General features: G+C 36.4%; 1 protein-coding gene across 2 annotated transcripts in view; it reads right to left on the reverse strand.

Annotated features, from left to right (window-relative positions):
* TLL1 (tolloid like 1) overlaps nt 1–17,272 on the reverse strand; it is a 273,553-nt gene that overhangs the window by 108,214 nt on the left and 148,067 nt on the right. For both annotated transcript variants that reach the window (XM_035292709.3, XM_035292710.3), the window contains one exon: nt 10,743–10,867. In XM_035292709.3, the coding sequence (XP_035148600.1) occupies nt 10,743–10,867 (125 nt within the window). The remainder of the gene's footprint in view (nt 1–10,742; nt 10,868–17,272) is intronic.

Genomic DNA, 17,272 nt, shown 5'->3' on the forward strand with positions numbered 1-17,272 from the left:
CAACTCACCATAGAAGGACACCTAGATTGATTCCATGCCTTTGCTATTGTAAACAGTGCAGTGATAAATATGAGAACACATGTGCTCTTTTGGCAAAACAATTTATTTTCTTTTGGATATATACACAGTAATGGGATTGCTGGGCTGAATAGTAGTTCTGTTTTAAGTTCTTTGAGAAATCCCCAAACCACTTTCCACAGTGGCTGAAGTAATTTAAATTCCTATCAACAAGTATATGTGTTCCCTTTACTTTAAAGCCTCAGCAGTATCTGTTGCTTTTCATCTTTTTAATAACAGCTATTCTGACTGGAGTGAGATGATGTCTCATTGCAGTTTTGATTTGCATTTCTCTGATGTTTAGTGATGATGACCATTCTTTTTCATAAGTTTGTTAGTGCTTCTTTTGAGAAGTTATCTGTTTATATCCTTTGCTTATTTTTTAATGGGGTTATTTGTTTTACTTGTTGATTGGCTTAAGTTCTTTATGGATTCTGGATATTAGATCTTTGTCAGATGCATAGTTTGTGGATATTAGCTCTCATTCTGCAGGTTTTTCTATTTGTCTTGCTGATGGTTTCTTTTGCCGTGTAGAAGCCATTTAGTTTAATTAAGTCCCACTTGTCCACTTTTATTTTTGTTGCAATTGCTTTTGAGGACTTAGTCATAAATTCTTTCCCAAGGCCGATGTCCAGAACAGTGATTCCTATGTTTTATTTAAGGCTTCTTATAGTTCTAGGTCTTACATTTAAATATTTAATTCATCTTGAGTTAATTTTTGTATATAGTTGTATATGAGGAAAGGTAGAGTCCAGTTTCATTCTCCTGCATATGGCTAGCCAGTTGTCCCAATACCATCTGTTGAATAGGAAGTCCTTTCCCCATTGCTTGTTTCTGTCTGCCTTTCCACCAGGAATTTCTAACAAAAGAGTAAAAATAAAACAAACTCCAAAGGAGTATGCAGTTTTATAACCCCCTCCTCTCTGTATGAAAACCAAACACAATCAGATCTCAATTTATATACTTTCTTCTGGGTCATTCACACATAAGTCATCCTATTTAGACGTATATGTACAGTTATAAATCTTTAACTCTATTCCATTTATGTGTTTGGAGTTATTGGTAAACTTACTGCATCAGTGTAACAATGTCATCTGGCCCATGGTAAGTAAGTATATTTATGCCAATATCATTGTCCTTAACCTGGACATGAGTGTACTTCGTTTAAGGAAAAGAAGAATCTTAAACATATAACCATACGCAGGGCTCAAAGCTAACTATTTCAGAAAGAGAAAGAAACAGAAAGATACATCCACATGCAGACAGTGGCTGAGAAGGGCAGAGAAAGAAACATAGGAAACGAGAGAGAACAAGAGAAAGGGAGGGAGCTATTTGGTGAATATTAAAAAGTCCATCTCATACCAACCAAAATGGCTATTATTAAAAAGATGAACAGCAATAGACACTGGTGAGGCTGTGGAAAAAGAGAATGCTTACACACTGCTGTTGGAAATAGAAAGTAGTTCAGCCATCATGAAAAGGAGTTTGGAGATTTCTCAAAGAACTTAAAACACAACTGCAATTCAACCCTGCCATCTTATACTAAGCATATATCCTAAGGAAAATAGATTGTACCACCAAAAAAGACACATGCACTGGTATGTTCATCGCAGCACTGTTCACAATAGCAAAGACATGGAATCAACCTAGGTGTTAATCAATGGTGGATTGAATAAAGAAAGTGTGATACATATATACCACGAAATACTGCACAGCTATAAAAGGAATGAAATCATGTCCTTTGTAGTCACATGAATGGAGATGGAGGCCATAATCTGAAGTGAATTAACTTAGGAACAGAAGACCAAATACCACGTATTTTCACTTATAAGTGGGAGCTGAACATGGAGTATGCATGGACAACAGACTGTGGACTACTAGAAGGGAGAGAGTGGAAGGCGGCAAGGTTTGAAGAACTACCTATTGGGTACTATGCTTAGAACCTGGGTGACAGGATCATTCACAGCCCAGACCTAAGCATCACACAACATTCCCATGTAACAAACCTGCACATGTAACCCTTTAGTCTAAGATAAAAGTTGAAAAAAAAGGCCAAGAAGAAAATATCATTCACAAATATTTGGGGAACTAAAAGTTAACACTAGAATATATATATCTATATATGTATTACAGCTAATAAAATAATGGAGTAAGTGATATAAAAATGTAAATATATATATTATATATATATTTTAAATAGATATATTTACATTTCTATATCACTTACTCCAGTTATTTTATTAGCTGTAATACAGTAACTTGCTTTTTGTACTGTTTCAGAAATATAAAATATCTTTTTCACAGATCATAATGCTTTCATAAATGTGGTTTTACTGTATTAAACAAAATAATGTATATATTATTTCTATATTTCAAGTAAGAAAATGGCCCATTAATGTATTTTACACAATTGAAATCTAAAGTAGAAACTATGCTTCTAATAATCTTCCTGTTTATAACTGAGATATCTGAGAATTGTAGGCTAAAAATTAAATTACAGTATCATAAGGTTAATCAGTTTTTTATTCTTCCTGAATTTTCTACAATTCACTGTGCATATGAATCTCCAGTATATTTCTCAAATGTAGTGTATATAGTCTTTTTTTTTTTCCTTATTTTTTTCTTGCATTTTAGGTTTTGAAGTACATGTACAGAGCATGCAATACAGTTGCATAGGTACACACATGGCAGTGTGTTCTGTTTGCTTTCACCCCTTCACCCACATTTGGCGTTTCTCCCCAGGCTATCCCTCCCCACCTCCCCCTCCCACTGGCCCTCCCCTTTTCCCCCCAATAGACCCCAGTGTTTAGTACTCCCCTTTCTGTGTCCATGTGTTCTCATTTTTCATCACCCGCCTATGAGTGAGAATATGCAGTGTTTCATTTTCTGTTCTTGTGTCAGTTTGCTGAGAATGATGTTCTCCAGATTCATCCATGTCCCTACAAACGACACAAACTCATCATTTCTGATTGCTGCATAATATTCCATGGTGTATATGTGCCACATTTTCCCAATCGAGTCTATCATCGATGGGCATTTGGGTTGATTCCAGGTCTTTGCTATTGTAAACAGTGCTGCAATGAACATTCGTGTGCATGTGTCCTTATAGTAGAATGATTTATAGTCCTTTGGGTATATACCCAGTAATGGGATTGCTGGGTCAAATGGAATTTCTATTTCTAAGGCCTTGAGGAATCGCCACACTGTCTTCCACAATGGTTGAACTAATTTACACTCCCAGCAACAGTGCAAAAGTGTTCCTTTTTCTCCACATCCTCTCCAGCATCTGTTGTCTCCAGATTTTTTAATGATCGCCATTCTAACTGGCGTGAGATGGTATCTCAATGTGGTTTTGATTTGCATCTCTCTGATGACCAGTGACGATGAGCATTTTTTCATATGATTGTTGGCCTCATATATGTCTTCTTTCATATAGTGTCAGTTCATATCCTTTGCCCACTTTTGAATGGGCTTGTTTTTTTCCTGTAAATCTGTTTGAGTTCTTTGTAAATTCTGGATATCAGCCCTTTGTCGGATGGGTAAACTGCAAAAATTTTTTCCCATTCTGTTGGTTGCCGATTCATTCTAGTGACTGTTTCTTTTGCCATGCAGAAGCTGTGGAGTCCGATTAGGTCCCATTTGTCTACTTTAGCTTTTGTTGCCAATGCTTTTGGTGTTTTGTTCATGAAGTCCTTGCCTACTCCTATGTCCTGGATAGTTTTGCCTAGATTTCCTTCTAGGGTTTTAATCGTGCCAGGTCTTATGTCTAAGTATTTAATCCATCTGGAGTTAATTTTAGTGTAAGGTGTCAGGAAGGGGTCCAGTTTCTGCTTTCTGCACATGCCTAGCCAGTTTTCCCAACACCATTTGTTAAATAGGGAATCCTTTCCCCACTGCTTGTTTTTGTCAGGTTTATCAAAGATTGTATAGTTGTAGATATGTTGTGTTGCCTCCGGTGCCTCTGTTTTGTTCCATTGGTCTATATCTCTGTTTTGGTATCAGTACCATGCTGTTTTGATTACTGTAGCCTTGTAGTATAGTTTGAAATACAGTAGTGTGATGCCCCCGGCTGTGTTCTTTTTGCTTAGAATTGACTTGGCTATGCGGGCTCTCTTTTGGTTCCATATGAAGTTCATGGTGGTTTTTTCCAGTTCTGTGAAGAAAGTCAATGGTAGCTTGATGGGGATAGCGTTGAGTCTGTAAATTACTTTGGGCAGTATAGCCATTATCACGATATTAATTCTTCCTAACCACGAACATGGAATGTTTCTCATCTGTTTGTGTCCTCTCTGATTTCGTTGAGCAGTGGTTTGTAGTTCTCCTTGAAGAGGTCACTTACGTTCCTTGTGAGTTGTATTCCAAGGTATTTTATTGTTTTTGTAGCAATTGTGCATGGCAGTTCTTTCTTGATTTGGCTCTCTTTTAGTCTGTTATTGCTGTAGACAAAAGCCTGTGATTTTGCACATTGATTTTATATCCTGAGTCTTTGCTGAAGTTGCTTATCAGTTTCAGGAGTTTTTGGGCTGAGGCGATGGGGTCTTCTAGGTATACTATCATGTCGTCTGCAAATAGAGACAATTTGGCTTCCACCTTTTCTATTTGAATACCCTTTATTTCTTTTTCTTGCCTGATTACTCTGGCTAGAACTTCCAGTACTATATTGAATAGGAGTGGTGAGAGAGGGCATCCTTGTCTAGTGCCGGATTTCAAAGGGAATGCTTCCAGTTTTTGCCCATTCAGTATGATATTGGCTGTTGGTTTGTCATAAATAGCTTTTATTACTTTGAGATACATTCCGTCGATACCGAGTTTATTAAGGGTTTTTAGCATAAAGGCATGTTGAATTTTGTCAAATGCCTTCTCTGCGTCAATTGAGATAATCATGTGGTTTTTGTTTTTGGTTCTGTTTATGTGGTGAATTACGTTGATAGACTTGCGTATGTTGAACCAGCCTTGCATCCCCGGGATGAATCCTACTTGATCGTGATGAATAAGTTTTTTGATTTGCAGTTGCAATCGGCTTGCCAATATTTTATTGAAGATTTTTGCATCTATGTTCATCATGGATATTGGCCTGAAGTTTTCTTTTCTTCTTGGGTCTCTGCCGGGTTTTGATATCAGGATGATGTTGGTCTCATAAAATGATTTGGGAAGGATTCACTCTTTTTGGATTATTTGGAATAGTTTTAGAAGGAATGGTACCAGCTCCTCTTTCTGTGTCTGATAGAATTCGGCTGTGAACCCATCTGGATCTGGGCTATTTTTGTGTGGTAGGCTCTTAATTGCTGCCTCGACTTCTGACCTTGTTATTGGTCTATTCATAGTTTCAGCTTCCTACTGGTTTAGGCTTGGGAGGACACAGGAGTCCAGGAATTTATCCATTTCTTCCAGGTTTACTAGTTTATGTGCATAGAGCTGTTTGTAATATTCTCTGATGATGGTTTGAATTTCTGTGGAGTCTGTGGTGATGTCCCCTTTATCATTTTTTATTGCATCTATTTGTTTGTTCTCTCTTTTATTTTTAATCAATCTGGCTAGTGGTCTGTCTATTTTGTTGATCTTTTCAAAAAACCAGCTCTTGGATTTATTGATTTTTTGAAGGGTTTTTCGTGTCTCAATCTCCTTCAGTTCAGCTCTGATCTTAGTTATTTCTTGTCTTCTGCTGGGTTTTGAGTTTTTATGATCTTGCTCCTCTAGCTCTTTCAATTTTGACGATAGGGTGTCAATTTTGGATCTCTCCATTCTCCTCATATGGGCACTTATTGCTATATACTTTCCTCTAGAGACTGCTTTAAATGTGTCCCAGAGGTTCTGGCATGTTGTGTCTTCGTTCTCATCGGTTTCGAAGAACTTCTTTATTTCTGTCTTCATTTCATTGTTTACCCAGTCAAAATTCAGGAGCCAGTTGTTCAGTTTCCATGAAGCTGTGCGGTTCTGGGTTGGTTTCTGTATTCTGAGTTCTAACTTGATTGCACTATGGTCTGAGAGGCTGTTTGTTATGATTTCAGTTGTTTTGCATTTGTTGAGCAGCGCTTTACTTCAAATTATGTGGTCAATTTTAGAGTAGGTGTGATGTGGTGCTGAGAAGAATGTGTATTCTGTGGATTTGGGGTGGAGAGTTCTGTAAATGTCTATCAGGTTTGCTTGCTCCAGGTCTGAGTTCAAGCCCTGGATATCCTTGTTGATTTTCTGTCTGGTTGATCTGTCTAATATTGAGAGTGGAGTGTTAAAGTCTCCCACTATTATTGTGTGGGAGTCTAAGTCTCTTTGTAAGTCATTAAGAACTTGCCTTATGTATCTGGGTGCTCCTGCATTGGGTCCATAGATGTTGAGGATCGTTAGCTCTTCTTGTTATATCAATCCTTTTACCATTATGTAATGGCCTTCTTTGTCTCTTTTGATCTTTGTTGCTTTAAAGTCTATTTTATCAGAGATGAGAATTGCAACTCCTGCTGTTTTTAGCTCTCAATTTGCTTCGTAGATCTTCCTCGATCCCTTTATTTTGAGCCTTTGTGTATCCTTTCATGTGAGATGGGTTTCCTGGATATAGCACACTGATGGGTTTTGGCTTTTTATCCAATTTGCCAGTCTGTGTCTTTTGATTGGTGCATTTAGTCCATTTACATTTAGGGTTAATATTGTTATGTGTGAATTTGATACTGCCATTTGATGCTAAGTGGCTGTTTTGCCTGTTAGTTGTTGTAGATTCTTCATTATGTTGATGCTCTTTAGCATTTAGTGTGATTTTGGAATGGCTGGTACTGGTTGTTCCTTTCTATGTGTAGTGCCTCTTTTAGGAGCTCTTGTAAAGCAGGCCTGGTGGTGACAAAATCTCTGAGTACTTGCTTGTTCACAAAGGATTTTATTGTTCCTTCACTTCTGAAGCTCAGTTTGGCTGGATATGAAATTCTGGGTTGAAAGTTCTTTTCTTTAAGGATGTTGAATATTGGCCCCCACTCTCTTCTGGCTTGTAGTGTTTCTGCCGAGAGATCTGCTGTGAGTCTGATGGGCTTCCCTTTGTTGGTGACCCGACCTTTCTCTCTGGCTGCCCTTAGTATTTTCTCCTTCATTTCAACCTTGTTGAATCTGACGATTATGTGCCTTGGGGTTGCTCTTCTTGTGGAATATCTTTGTGGTGTTCTCTGTATTTCCTGCATTTGAGTGTCGGCCTGTCTTGCTAGGTGGGGGAAGTTTTCCTGGATAATGTCCTGAAGAGTATTTTCCAGCTTGGATTCATTCTCTTCGTCCCCTTCTGGTACACCTATCAAACGTAGGTTAGGTCTCTTCACATAGTCCCACATTTCTTGGAGACTTTGTTTATTCCTATTTGCGCTTTTTTCTCTAATCTTGGTTTCTCATTTTATTTCATTGAGTTGGTCTTCGACTTCAGATATTCTATCTTCTACTTGGTCAATTCAGCTATTGAAACTTGTGCATGCTTCGCGAAGTTCTCGTATTGTATTTTTCAGCTCCTTTAATTCATTCATATTCCTCTCTAAGTTATCCATTCTTGTTATCATTTCCTCATATGTTTGTTCAAGTTCCTTAGTTTCTTTGCATTGATTTAATACATGTTCTTTTACCTCACAAAAGTTTCTCATTATCCACCTTCTGAAGTCTAATTCCAACACTTTGTCACAGTCATTCTCCGTCCAGCTTTGTTCCCTTGCTGGTGAGGAGTTTTGGTCCTTTCTAGGAGGCGAGGTGTTCTGGTTTTGGGTGTTTTCCTTCTTTTTTCGCTGGTTTCTTCCCATCTTTGTGGATTTATCCGCTTGTCGTCTGCGTAGTTGCTGACTTTTTGATTGGGTCTCTGAGTGGACACCCAGATTGTTGATGATGAAGTATTTCTGTTACTTGGTTTTCCTTCTACCAGTCTAGCCCCTTCGCTGTATGACTGCTGAGGTCCACTCCAGGCCCTGCTTGTCTGGGGTGCACCTCTAGCAGCTGTGGCACAATGAGGGATGCTACCAGTTTCTTTTTCTGCTATCTTTGTCCCAAGATGATGCCTGCCAAATGTCAGTCTTCTGGATATAGAGGGGTCAGGGAGCTGCTTGAGGAGACAGTCTGTACTTTATAGGAGCTCAATTGCTGAGCTGTGATCTTTGTTGTTCATTCAGGGCTGTTAGGCTGCTATGTTTGATTCTGCTGCAGCAGAGCTCATAAAAAAACCCTTTTTTTCTCAAATGCTCTGTGGTGGGGGGTTTGGGCTTAATTTTTGGATGTCAGTTGAGGTGTCCTGCCCAGCTAGGAGGCACACTAGCCACTGTTTGCCTGCCGAGGCTCTGCCCTGCTGTTGTGTGATTCGCCCTGTTGCTTCAGGCTCTGCTGTTCTGCTGTGGTCTCCGACATGCCCTGCGGCGGGGTCTCTCTGTTGTAGCGGGTTGCCTCGGCATCGGCAGGCTGCGTCAGCAGTGGGCGTGTATCTCAGTTGGGGCGGGTTGCCTCGGTAATGGTGGATGCTCCTCCCCCACAGAGCGTCTCGGACCGTCTGCATGGGGATCGTTTGAAATCACGGTTTTGTTCGTCCCACTGGGCTATCCCAAACCCTCTGTCCCTGCAATCCCCTGGGCTGGCCCACTGTCCAAGTCTCATTCAGTCTCAAGTCCAGCCCTCTCAAGTCTCAGGTTGCCGGTTCAGCAGGGCACCCGGACAAGCGCGCCCTGTGGGAAGCGCTGTGTAGGGCCGGCCGCCGCGACCCCAGCTGCCAGCTTTGCCAGGCAGAGGTACTGCCTGGCATCCCACGTCTCCTTTATACTTGGGAATTTCCCCGTTCTGTGGGCAACAAAGATAAGTCTGGAAATGCAGCTCTGACTCACCTCTCTGCGGATTCAAGGAGAGCTCCCAGTGTATATAGTCTTACATTTAGAGATATAATCAAGACAGTGTTATACACAAAGTGTTCATTTATTTAATTGCTACTAATCAAATAATTTTTGCTTTTTAAAAGTTAAAAAATATATGCCCAGTGTTACTAGACATTAGTCAAGCATCACCCATATCTTTTGTCATCGTGGTATCATTCTCTTATAAATTCATTTTTCTTTTGAAAATTTGAATTTTAAAAAAATTCCACATATACATGTGTATCTTATATTCATACATAAAATATTTTAAAGGCATTTATATAAATATGAATGCAACTTAAGTAAGCAGCAAGAAGTAAATTAATGAATATTAAGTAGAAATGTCTTTTGATACATAGAAAAATTAGGCAGATAATTTGATATATTTATATATAAAAAAATTTGAAAACTCACTTTCTATACTGAATCATTATGATGTAAAAAGTTTTACATACAGCTTTAAATTCTGAAAATATCAACTGCCCTTCTAAAAACTTAATAGTCCTAAGTTACAAGAAAACTAATAGTTACAGTAAAATTAAAAAAACATAATTTCTTACAATCTTCTTTAACAAATCTAGTATTAAAATATAGGAAATCCCTTCTCTCAGCAGAAATGTCAACAGAATCCATTGGGTTGAATCAATGAATTAAGTACAATTTCATACTGAATTATGAACTTTTTAGGTATTTCCGGGGAATATTCAAGCAACTCACTTTTTCTTGCTTGCACTTGAGTAAATAAATGAAATTACTCTGTTCAACATAAAATTTCTATACCATATGTCAATGCGTACATATTCAACTTTTAAGATGAATTAGCTAGCCCTTTCCTATAGCCAAAATGAAAAGTTCCCTGAACTGACACCAGAAATTATAAAAATTTAAGTAATGTAAGACTTTTCCAATAACTTAATATACAAAGATAAGCAATTATCTATATAAAACTCCAACAATTTAGATATCCATCATTTCTCTGATTTTCTGCAAAGATTATCAGATTCATAGCCAATTAAAACTTTTACAGTAATTATTTTATTATATCTGCAATCTTAGGTATGTAGAACAATACTTCTAAACGTAAATTTTACAAGTAAACATTGGAAAAAAGAAGGTTTCCTTGGACAAATAATTTGGAAAAGACTGTGTTGTGCAAAGTTAAACATGTTTGTTTGCTATAGGATATTTCAAATATTGTGAGTGCACTGGAGGTGCATAGAGTCTAGATTTCTCATTTAGAAGACAGAATCTTTTTCTTTCTTGGACCATGAAAACATAGTGTTCCCTTAGAACATTAAGACCTTTTGTGAATCTGGTTTTGAAACTTAATTTAGGGGAAAAACATAGAATAGTTCACTTTCAACTGGTTAGAACATTTTTTTTACAACAAAGTTATACATTCCTACTGATAAAATTGTAATTTATATGCCATTAATGACGGTACTTGCAAGAAAAGATCATCCAGGATCCAGTTCTAAAGTTCAAATAAGGGATATGCTTTTATGTTAGAAAGGAAACTAAGTATTTGACTATGAAATTATGCAACTACTTAATGACTATTAAGCAACCATTCTATTTTGCTCTTCCACTCATTAAATTAAAAGAAATAAAGCATACTCTCTCTGTGCTTGAACTTTGATTTCAACAACTTGTTTTTATTTACAGCAATTGGGTGTTCCAGAGTTCTCTTCTGCCTTGTTTTATGATTACTGACTTTGAACTGTACATGTCACTTGCCAAAAGGGAATGAGACAAATAAAACAGTTGATTAAATTGTGGCGTGTTCATCTGGAAGAGCACAATCAAGCACAAACATGCTCTTGTGTTTGTGTGGTGCAATACCTGGACATCTATACAGCTTTCTTGCCTGTGCGATATCTCCTTTGCTTAGACGAGTTCGCTGACCAATTGCAGGTCGAATGCCATTATCATCACGGGAGGGGAGAATGGTATCCAGAAACATCCCCCTAAAAAAACAAAAAAAAAAAAAAACAAAAAAAAAGAACAGAAGCAAACCACACCTAAGTCACCAAATGACAACTCATAAAGTCTTTACAATTATAAAATTATTTATTTGAAACTCCACTCAATCAAAGGAGAAATACACCTTGGGCAATTTAAGCAGTGTATCAGGCTTTCAAAACACTTTCATCAAAGTAGAAAACAATTATGCTTGTTAAATGTGTATGCCTAGTAAAAGGTTAATGATGACATTCATTTCCTTTCTAGAAACATATATGTTCTTAAAAGTATGGAATACCTTATAATCCCCCACAAAGTACACCATGACATTTCCTTTGGTTTCCCAAGCAGATCTAAGAATTCCTTATATTACCAGGTTGCAAAACAATTATTCTTCATAGACATCTATTTCCCTAATAGCAGCCTATAATAAATAATGTGGAGGTTACTAAAATTGTAAGAGTCAAACAAAATATACATAGGTGAATTTCTCTGAATTAAACTACTAATTTAACCTAAGTATTCTTAGAAGTCCAAATATTACAGCAAATGTCAAAAGAAAAGAAAATAAAGAATGCCAAAACTTAGGACAATTTAAAGCAAATGTTTTCAATTTTTCATGGTAAAATTAATAAATAAGAAAACCTAATCAATGCCCTAATAATGTTAAACTCCAGAAAGTTGTTGGGACTCAAGATTGTCATAAAATATTCACTAATTTTTCCTAATATGCATGACCTAAAATTCTGAATTCAATGCCTTAAAAATGCTATCTATTTTTTTTAATGTATGTTAAACATTTACAGCTCTAAAGAAGTGGGAGTTTAAAAGTTAAATGTACTGAGAGGCTATTCTGAGGGTTTGAGAAGTATGGGTTGTGTGTATGTGGATTTACCAAAAACAAACAACAACAAAAAACCTTTCTATAAAAATATTTAAAATTAAAAAATAAAATGTTATAATATCTTTTAAATTGAGATAATGATGGAACACTCCTTTCCAAAATGAATAAGTGAACATAAATGCATTTAAACTAACATTTGTATTAAAAGAACAGCATTTTTAGCTCTACTTAGCTTTCATTAGGAATACTAAGTACTGTTTTAGGTCTGGATTTATAGCAGTAAATAAAACAAACAGAAATTCCTTCCTCCATGATTCTAATATTCAAATGTGAGGAATGAGACATTAAACAAAGGATTGATAATCCAGGTAGTAATAGGTACTATGGAGAAAAATAAAGATGAGAAAATGGATATTGATTGCACAGTGATGGGCTGCTTTTAAATGGAGTGATCAAAGAAAAACTCACTTGAAAGTTGACATTTTAGTCACACATGAAGAAAGTGAAGATCAGAGAAATATGGGTAACTGGCAGTACAGTGTTTCCAGAGAAACACAACAACTCAGAAATGAGAGGACCCCTAAAATGTCTGAGCACCAGCCAGATAATTTAACTTTTACTCTGAGGACAATTGTTAATCTACAGAAAAATGGTAAGCAGAGGAGCAATATGATCTATAAGTAATTTTATTACTAACTACCGTAGCTCCTAGGTAAAGGAAAGGGCACTGATCTTTAGATACAACTAATTCAAATAGGGAAACTTATCTCTTTACTATACAATCTAAACATGTACACTATCTGAAAAGAAAGCAGAGAAGTATAGCTAGTGATTTATGAGAATTGACCATCAAAAGTAAGAGTTTGCACATATTTAATAAGACACAACTCCAGGTAGGCCACTGTAGTTGAAAACAAATGAGTTACAAGGTAGCATTGAGAAAATCGTTTTAATTTTATGCATGAGCCAACAGATACATTAATTACATAAACTCAAATTAATGGAGTATTAAATTTCTGTAGTGCTTCAGTACTACAAATTATTTACTATTTTCTTTATTTATTTCTAAAATCAGAGTTGTCATATTTGGGGTTTGATTTTTTCCTAACTTTCAAAAAAAGACTCTATTAAAATGTTCAATGATATCTTGGAGAGAATATATTCAATTTCAGAAAACAGAATTATGAACTTCGTTTTATTGTGTCTTCTAAGGTAATCTCCCTTCCATTACAAGTAAGTTAGTCACTCATTCTTTTGTACTTTCTTTGTGGTCAGGAAGTTATCAATTATTCTCCAAACCCTGACATGTAAGCAATGCAGGATCTTACCAAACCTTCTCAGTGAGCCACTTTCAATAGACAGAGACAGATCATATTGTGGTTCACTTACTATTCTTGATTTGGTCTAACTACATTGAAATAACAAATTATCTATACTTTTAACAAAAATTTGTAAAATTTTACAACCTTTTTTTAATAAAAAATGGGCAATCCACAGTTCAGAAGCATGTTGTAATATATTCACACCTATAAAGACCCTATAGATCCATTTCTATTCTACCCATAAGTGATGTCCTAAATATATGAATGAACAACATTCATAAAAACAATTGTAACTTATAGACTTTCTGGGTTTAGAATTTTTAAAACTAAGAAACTTCAAATACCTACATAAATAGAATAAAGAACAAAAATCAAACAATCATGTTAGTTGATACAGAAGAAGCATTTGAGAGATTCGAAACCCTTTCAAAATAAGCACTCAAAAATCTAGGAATTGGAGGAAGGTACCTCAACATAATAAAAACTATGTATGAAAATCCCACAAATAATGTCATAATCCATAATGAAAAATGAAAATATTTTCTTCTAAGATAAGGACAAGGCAAGGATTCCCATTTATGGCCTTTGCCAGTGCAATGGGACAAAATACAATAAAATAAAAGCCATCTAAATTGGACAGAAAGAAGTAAAATTCTCACTGTTTGCAAATCTTATATATAAAAAATCCTAATTATTTCACACAAAAAAAAAACCTGTTAGAACTAGTCAATGAATTAAGCAAAGTCCTAGGATATAAAATCAACATGCAAAAATGGCTTGCACTTCTATGCATTTACAACAAACAATCAAAAAAGTAATTGATTCCATTTATAATAGCATCAAAAAACATGCTTAGAAATAAACTTAACCAAAGAAGTGAAAGACTTTTATACTGAAAGCTAAAGACACTGCTGAAAGAAATTAAAGAAGACAAGATGATCCCTTGTTCCTGAATTGGAACACTTAACACTGTTAAGATGTTAATATATCCAAAGTGATCTCAGATTCAATGCAATTTTATTCAGAATCTCAACAATATGTTTTGCTGAAATAGAAAAATTTATCCTAAGAATCAGATATGATCTCAAGAGATACCAAATAGACAAAACAGTTTAGAAAAAGAAAAAAATTTGAAAAATTCAAACTCTAACTTTGCAGAACTGATTTCAAAACATATAACAAAGCTATAGTAGTAAAACCAGTGCAGTACTGGTATAAAAGCAGACCTATAGACCAGCAAAATAAAATGGAGAGTACAGAAAGAAAACCACCATGCACATGATCATATTATCTTTAACAAGGGTGCCAAGATCCCTCAATTAGGAAATGACATTTTTTTTCAACAAATGATACTGAGAAAACTGAATATCTACATTTAGAAGAATAAAATCAAGCTTTTTTAAAAAAATTAATTAACTCAAAATGCATTAAATAACTAAACATAAGACCCAAAACTATACAACTCCTAGAATAAAACACAAGGGGAAAACTTCATGGCATTGGAGGTGACCAGGATTTCTTGGATATGAAACAAAAAGCAGTCAATAAAACCAAAATAGACAAATAGGATGACATCAGACATGTAACACTGTGTACATAAAAGGATGCAGTCAACTGAATGAAAAGACAACCTATAAAATGGGAGAAAAATACTTCCAAATCATGTAAAATAAGTGGTTAATAACCAGAATATATAAAGAACTTCTACTACTTAACAACAAAATAATCAAATATTATTCTGATTTAAACCTGGGTAAAGGACTTAAATAAACACTTCTCCAAAGATGATATACAAATGCCACCATAGCCAAGTCAATTCTAAGCAAAAAGAACACAGCAGGAGGCATCACACTACTGAACTTCAAACTATACTACAAGGCTACAGTAATCAAAACAGCATGGTACTGGTACCAAAACAGAGATATAGAACAATGGAACAGAACAGAGGCATTGGAGGCAACACAACATATCTACAACCATACAATCTTTGATAAACCTGACGAAAACAAGCAATGGGGAAAGGATTCCGTGTTTAATAAATGGTGTTGGGAAAACTGGCTAGCCATGTGCAGAAAGCAGAAACTGGACCCCTTCCTGACACCTTACACTAAAATTAACTCCAGATGGGTTAAACACTTAAACATAAGACCTGGAACCATAAAAACCCTAGAAGAAAATCTAGGCAAAATCATTTAGGACATAGGAATAGGCAAGGACTTCATGACCAAACACCAAAAGCGTTGGCAACAAAAGCCGAAATAGACAAATGGGACCTAATCAAACTCCACCGCTTCTGCACGGCAAAAGAAACAGTCACTAGAGTGAATCTGCAACCAACAGAATGGGAAAAAATTTTTGCAGTTTACCCATCTGACAAAGGGCTGATATCCAGAATTTACAAAGAACTCAAACAGATTTACAGAAAAAAAACAAACAAGCCCATTCAAAAATGGGCAAAGGATATGAACAGACACTTTACAAAAGAAGACATACATGAGGACAACAAACATATGAAAAAATGCTCATCATCACTGTTCATTAGAGAGATGCAAATCAAAACCACATTGAGATACCATCTCACGCCAGTTAGAATGGCGATCATTAAAAAATCTGGAGACAGCAGATGCTGGAGAGGATGTGGAGATATGGGAACACTTTTACACTGTTTGTGGGAGTGTAAATTAGTTCAACCATTGTGGAAGACAGTGTGGCGATTCCTCAAGGCCTTAGAAATAGAAATTCCATTTCACCCAGCAATCCCATTACTGGGTATATATCCAAAGGACTATAAATCATTCTACTGTGAGGACACATGCACACGAATGTTCATTGCAACACTGTTTACAATAGCAAAGACCTGGAACCAACCCAAATGCCCATCGATGATAGACTGGACTGGGAAAATGTGGCACATATACACCATGGAATATTATGCAGCAATCAGAAATGATGAGTTCGTGTCGTTTGTAGGGACATGGATGAATCTGGACAACATCATTCTCAGCAAACTGACACAAGAACAGAAAATGAAATACTGCATATTCTCACTCATAGGCGGGTGAGGAAAAATGAGAACACATGGACACAGGGAAGGGAGTACTACACACTGGGGTCTATTGGGGGGAATAGGGGAGGGACAGCATGAGGGGGTAGCTGGGGAGGGATAGCCTGGGGAGAAATGCCAAATGTTGGTGAAGGGGAGGAAGGCAGCAAAACACACTGCCATATGTGTACCTATGCAGCTATCTTGCATGTTCTGCACATGTATCCCAAAACCTATAATGCAATAAAAAATAAAAAATACAGTGACTCAAAGCCTGTAATCCCAGCACTTTGGGAGGCCGAGGCGGGTGGATCACGAGGTTAAGAGATCGAGACCATCCTGGTCAACATGGTGAAACCCCGTCTCTACTAAAAATACGAAAAATTAGCTGGGCATGGTGGCGCGTGCCTGTAATCCCACGTACTCAGGAGGCTGGGGCAGGAGAATTAATTGCCTGAACCCAGGAGGCGGAGGTTGCGGTGAGCTGAGATCGCGCCATTGCACTCCAACCTGGGTAACAAGAGAGAAACTTCATCTCAAAAAATAAATAAAATAAAAAATTTAAAAAAAAAAAAGAAAGTAAAGGAGGGGAAAGAAAATTAAGGAAGGCAGAAGTGGACATGGAAGAGAAAAACAAGAAGAAAGGAAATAGAAGGGCTGTGGTTTTGAAATACAAAGCCTGGAAAACAAAATGAAAACAGAATAAGAAATGAAATTGTAAAAGCTATGAAGCAAAGTAATGAGAGACATAAAATCCTAACTCTGAAAAAAAATATATGTGATTTATAACAAATATCAGGACAGTGACTCAAGAGCATCCTGAAATCTCCTTTATTGTACTGAAGGGAGACCTGGCACCTTTGGGACTTTTTATAATCGCTGACATCTGTAAAATAAGAATGGTAGCTGGAAACTTTCAAACGATGAAAAATAACCTTGTAGCAGAAACCAGAGAGAGAGAATTTGATCTAATATAGGCCAGAATGAGTTAAATATATTCACTTCACTAAAGTGCTCTGCCTTGGTCAGCCCATTTTTCAGAATCTGTGAAACCGTTAGAATTCCAGCTCTGTTTATCGTTCTCTCACTTTGTAGTGTTAGTACAAAAGCCTTACAAGAGCTGTTTGTGTAGAGAAATCAGCGATTTAAAAAAACACTTGTATGAAAAATTCCAAAGACAGCACTAACATAAAATGATGAA

Source organism: Callithrix jacchus, chromosome 3 (genome assembly GCF_049354715.1).
Source record: "Callithrix jacchus isolate 240 chromosome 3, calJac240_pri, whole genome shotgun sequence".
Taxonomy (NCBI): Eukaryota; Metazoa; Chordata; class Mammalia; order Primates; family Cebidae; genus Callithrix; species Callithrix jacchus.